The 5,617-nt window shown below is 37.7% G+C and overlaps 1 protein-coding gene across 2 annotated transcripts in view; it reads right to left on the bottom strand.

Annotated features, from left to right (window-relative positions):
* Window positions 1–1,351: 1,351 nt before the first annotated feature.
* Window positions 1,352–5,617, bottom strand: part of PCMT1 (protein-L-isoaspartate (D-aspartate) O-methyltransferase) — a 58,904-nt gene continuing 54,638 nt past the window's right edge. For both annotated transcript variants that reach the window (XM_017883655.1, XM_017883656.1), the window contains exon 8: window positions 1,352–2,157. In XM_017883655.1, coding sequence (XP_017739144.1) covers window positions 2,145–2,157 — 13 coding nt within the window. In that variant the 3' untranslated portion in view covers window positions 1,352–2,144. The remainder of the gene's footprint in view (window positions 2,158–5,617) is intronic.

Raw genomic sequence — 5,617 nt, forward strand, 5'->3', positions numbered from 1 at the left:
GGCATTTAAGTTTGTCTTATCATATTTACATAATTGTCTCCTCAAACAGCCTTCACACTCTTGAGAGTAAGGGCCTTTTTCTATCCCCAAAACCAAACATAGAGACTCACATATAGTAAAATGTTGGTAATGGCTATGAAAGACGCAGATTAGTGGATACATTTAAGAATTAATTTAAGTTGTAAAGAAAATTAGACCTTTACAACTATTTCAAATGGACTAGTCCTGGACCACAGGAGTTCACGGCCTGAGTATGGAAGCAATAAACAGCAGCAAACTGAAGCCAACCATAAACAAACTCTCAAGTTATTGGGATCTAATAATGCTAGTTTCCTGTGTCTAAGACCTTACCCAAGAAGAGGCACTTGTGAAAAGATGTACGCACAATTTTTAAAAGCCATTTTATTTATTTATTTATTTATTTATTTATTTATTTATTTATTTATTGAGACGGAGTTTCACTCGTCACCCAGGCTGGAGTGCAATGGCATGATCTCGGCTCACTGCAAACTCCGCCTCCCCACTTCAAGTGATTCTCCTGTCTCAGCCTCCCTAGTAGCTGGGATTACAGGTGTGTGCCACCATGCCCAGCTAATTTTAGTATTTTAATAGAGAGGGGTTTCACCATGTTAGCCAGGCTGGTCTTGAACTCCTGACCTCAGGTGATCCACCCATCTCGGCCTCCCAAAAGTGCTGGGATTACAGGCGTGAGCCACTGCACCCAGCCTAAAAGCCATTTGTAAAGAAGTAATACACAAGACTTTTTTCAAGAGCTGGGGGGAGTGTCTCACATGCCCACAAAGGGTCTTTGCCAGAATTACACACATGCACCCAGTAGAAGGGCTTTGCTGGGAGTGCTGATTCTGCTCATTCTGGAGCTTATATTTCTTCAGTTCTAGAACTAGAAAAACTAACATCTTATTATAAAAGTTATAAATCACAACATTTAAATAAGATCCCAAAGTGCTACTGCCTTCTTAGAAATTCAGCTACAGTCATTGTATTAATAAATGTATTTATAGGTGAGAGATGGGTTTTGGTCTGTTCATCCTCAATCCTGTTCTTTCCTGACTTTAAGTCAATTCATTCACCACTCACTCATCAGCATTTATTGTATAGCTACTACAAGACAAGCCCTGGGCTAGGGAGTTAAAGAGAAATGACGACTGAAGTACGGTCCTGGCCCTGGAGTTGTGTAGTCACATTCTGCAATGTACAGTTGGATTAATGCTATTTACTTACTCAGACTTCGCAAAAGGAAACAACCAGAGAAATAGTTTTTTCCTGTGATCGTAAACACTCCCTATCTGGTGGATTTGCTGTTCTTTCTTCTATATTCAAAAACAACCAATGCCTCTTTTGCTTTTAACTTTATTTGGCAAAGCAGCACTGCATAAACTGTTCAAGAACTCGGACACAGCTTACACAGCATGTTAAGTTCATGTACATTATCAGCAGCACATTAGAAACAGAAAACAACACTAAACTACAAGTCTCCTATAATTTTGAGAGAGAGAAGGGAAGAACTAAGTCAGTTATGTCCAATCTGAACAGCTGAGTGTTTACAGGACATCACCTGCCATCTTAAGGTTTAATATTTACAAATGCCTAGTTTTAAGGTAACAAAGCAGCTGATTGTATCTACAACATGCTATTCTATGACACCACATCAAAAGCTTTAAAAAGAAAGCTCATCTCTATTTTCTTAGTAGCATCTAACAGACATCCAAATACCAAGAATCTTAACTTGTGAATGGTGGTGTTATCCAATGCACAAAAGCAATCTGATAAATTAATATCAGAACAGAATTAAGTGTCCAAGAAAAGAAAAACCACTCCTCAAAATCAATTGACAAACTAAGTTTTCCATTTTGCAGAACCCTTTCTTTTAATATTTCCAAGTAAAATATAGGCATGTTAAAGTAATATTACACAAATTTATACTCTGTATCCTTCCTCTACCAATTTGGCTCTGTGCCTCTTTGAAGAATCAGAAACCCTAAAAAAAAACACACATTTTCATGCTGAAAATAACAGTGTAACAAAGTCCAAAACAAGCTGTGATGGTGTTGGTTTTCAAAAAGCTTTGAGGACTGAGATGAGCAATCCACTGTAATTTTATACTGGTCAAGCTGATGTTGCTTTTACAATTCATCCCTGTGAGGAAAAAAGAGAGAAATACATTAGTAGGAGTTACACACTGCCCAATTTGACTTTATAATAATTTAGATACAACTATTAAGTCAATAAAAATGCACTGATCACCAAGCAACATATTTAAAAGATAAAAAAGCAAACAATCAAAGTGAAAGCAACAGAAGGTCAGCCATTCCAAACATCTTCCATGCCACTCCAGAATGAAGTATGCAACCTCAAGGGCGTGAGTTCTTTTTTATTGCTAAAAATAGATATCTTCCTTCAATGTCAAAATTCAGAAAAATTATCTTTTAGACCTATGTTCATCTTTACACTATAGTAAAATGACAACTTAGGTGTTTTAGAGTTCAAATGAGTTAATAGTTACATTCATAAAATTGGACAAAAATGTGGTCTTTTGCTCAGAATGTCCATTAGCAATTGTGGAGTGGGTCAATCTCAACCTAAGCTCTCTGAGAGAAAAGGCATCATCTGTAGGTATAATATACCTGTCAGCTGATTTCATAAGGCAGCTTTATCAGCTCCAAAAAAACCATTCGCTCAGCCAGGTGCAGCACTGTACCAGCAACTGCCAGTGAGAGGAAGGAAGGAATAAAAATGCAGTCTAAAATAAACTGTATGGTATCTCAATTATACCTCAGTAAAACTGTTAAAAGTGAAAAAATGAATAAAACTACGAGAAAAGCCCACAAGCCTCACAGCTGAAGGTAATCTGAGTGAAAAAACAAGAACTTTAGGGGTAAAGAAGCAAGATATTGATAATTAAGTCTCAACTGGTTTAAGAAAAAGGAAAAAAATTACATATATGTATATATAGAAAGAGGGGAAAGAAATGTAGAAAAATGATAATAATTGATGACTCTGGATGAAGAGATTTAGGAGTTATTTGTACTATCCTAGCAACTTGTCTGCAATAAAAATTAAAGTTAAGTTTTGAAAAAGTTGTTAAAATAAATTTGAAGGGAAGAAGAAATAAAGAGCTCATATTTCACAAGTGGGGGTAAATTACTGGACAATTTTTTAAAACTAAATTTTATAAATTGTGCAAGAAAATATTTTAAAAATTATTTCTCCAATAAGCTGCCTTTATCCTACAGTAATGGATTATCTATTAAATGACAAATTATAAGTCTGCTTCCTCTTACTATATTCTACCAAATAACAATATTATAATTCTCATAGAACAGCTTTTACTTAAACTCATGCAGGCGTTAAAATATTTCGTCTACAAAGAATTACTTGCAAAGTGCTCTATTCATAAACTAAAATTCACTCGTGCTTTTAGAATATGAATTGAAGAGATTGTTTTCTTGTTTTGACTTTTCTTTCTTTTTTTTTTTTTTTTTCTCCTGAGATGAAGTCTCTCTCTGTCGCCCAGGCAGGAGTGCAGTGGTGCGATCTTAGCTCACTGCAACCTCCACCTCCCTGGTTCCAGTAATTCTCCTGCCTCAGCCTCCGAAGTAGCTGGGATTACAGGCAGGCACCACCACACACAGCTAAATTTTTTTTTGTAGTTTTAGTAGAGACAGGGTTTCACCATGTTGGCCAGGCTGGTCTCAAACTCCTGACCTCAAGTGATCCGCCTGCCTCAGCCTCCCAAAGTGCGGGATTACAGGTGTGCGCCACCATACCCAAGCCAAAGATACTGTTATTTTTAAATAATTTACTACAATTTGGCCGGGGGCGGTGGCTCACACCTGTAATCCCAGCACTTTGGGAGGCCAAGGCAGGCGGATCATGAGGTCAGGAGATTGAGACCATCCTGGCTAACATGGTGAAACTTCATCTCTACTAAAAATACAATTAGCCAGGCATGGTGGCATGCACCTGTAATCCTAGCTACTTGGGAGGCTGAAGCAGGAGAATTGCTTGAACCAGGGAGGCGGAGGTTGCAGTGAGCTGAGAACATGCCACTGCACTCCAGCCTGGGTGACAGAGCGAGACTCCATCTCAGAAAACAATAATAATAATAATAATATACAATTTACCTCCTGCAAGACATTAAGTATACTGTAAATAAATTCATGCCCCCTCAACAACATAGTACCATTTTCCCAACTATCCTCTCCATCTAAAAAATACTTTAAAAAAGGAAATTAGGTTTATAGACCTGAATTTTAAAATTAGGGGTTCTAGGGGAAAAACAAAAATTTGCTGCCAGCGCATGCACAATCTTGTAAAAGCCTATTACTCTAAATCCATGTAACTTTCAAGTTATTAAATTTTTCCCAATGTTCAAAATTCTATATGACCATTTCTTCATCTGACTTACATGCAAAGATCATTTGCAATAAAAAATAGCGTGTACTAAATTTTTAGAAAGGCTCTTTAAAATTGTTATATACTATGCTAAATATATTCATTAGGTTAATAACTATATATTTCTACTAGTATATAATTATACATAATTTAATTATTACATTTTAATAACTCTATGATACTAACATTTAGTCTTATACATTCTTTACCAATAATAAATGAAAAGATATACTATAAGGAAACAATAATCAGAATCCATGAATGTTTTCTAATAATTTCATGGATCTTCCAAGGTAATAAAAGTGTTATACAATTTGCTTTGTATGAAGCATTAAGAGAGACAAAAAGAATTCCAAAAGTAACAGAATATATCCCTTCTTTTAAGGATGCAATGTATGTCACAATACTGGAACATATGTAAAGAGATTAAAAAGGAACAATATAGAATATGGAACACAGGATCAATTGGATCCCTCAGGACCAATACTGTCAATCTTGGAAATGCAGTCAATTCCTAACATCTTTTTCACAGATGCAAGGCACTTTAAGAAGATATCAATAAACAAAGAGCTTATGGAATAATAAACTTGAACATTCCTCAGTTTCACAAACCCAAGATGGACCAATTACACTAACTCTTGTGACTATTAAAAACAAAAATAGTCTGGGTGTGATAGCTCACACCTGTAATCCCAGCACTTTGGGAGGCTGAGGCGGGCAGATCACTTGATGTCAGGAGTTTGAGACCAGCCTGGTCAACACAGTGAAACCCTGTCTTTACTAAAAATACAAAAATTAGCCAGGTGTCATGGTGTGTGCCTGTAGTCCCAGCTATGTGGGAAGCTGAGGCAGGAGAATCACTTGAACCCAGGAAGCAGAGGCTGCAGTGAGCTGAGATCGCACCACTGTACTGCAGCCTGGGCGACAGTGAGACTCTGTCTCAAAAATATATATAAGGCCGGGCGCGGTGGCTCAAGCCTGTAATCCCAGCACTTTGGGAGGCCGAGACGGGCGGATCACGAGGTCAGGAGATCGAGACCATCCTGGCTAACACAGTGAAACCCCGTCTCTACTAAAAATACAAAAACTAGCCGGGCGAGGTGGCGGGCGCCTGTAGTCCCAGCTACTCGGGAGGCTGAGGCAGGAGAATGGCGTAAACCCGGGAGGCGGAGCTTGCAGTGAGCTGAGATCCGGCCACTGC

The sequence above is a fragment of the Rhinopithecus bieti genome, unplaced genomic scaffold (genome assembly GCF_001698545.2).
Source record: "Rhinopithecus bieti isolate Rb0 unplaced genomic scaffold, ASM169854v2 scaffold_13747, whole genome shotgun sequence".
Lineage (NCBI taxonomy): Eukaryota > Metazoa > Chordata > Mammalia > Primates > Cercopithecidae > Rhinopithecus > Rhinopithecus bieti.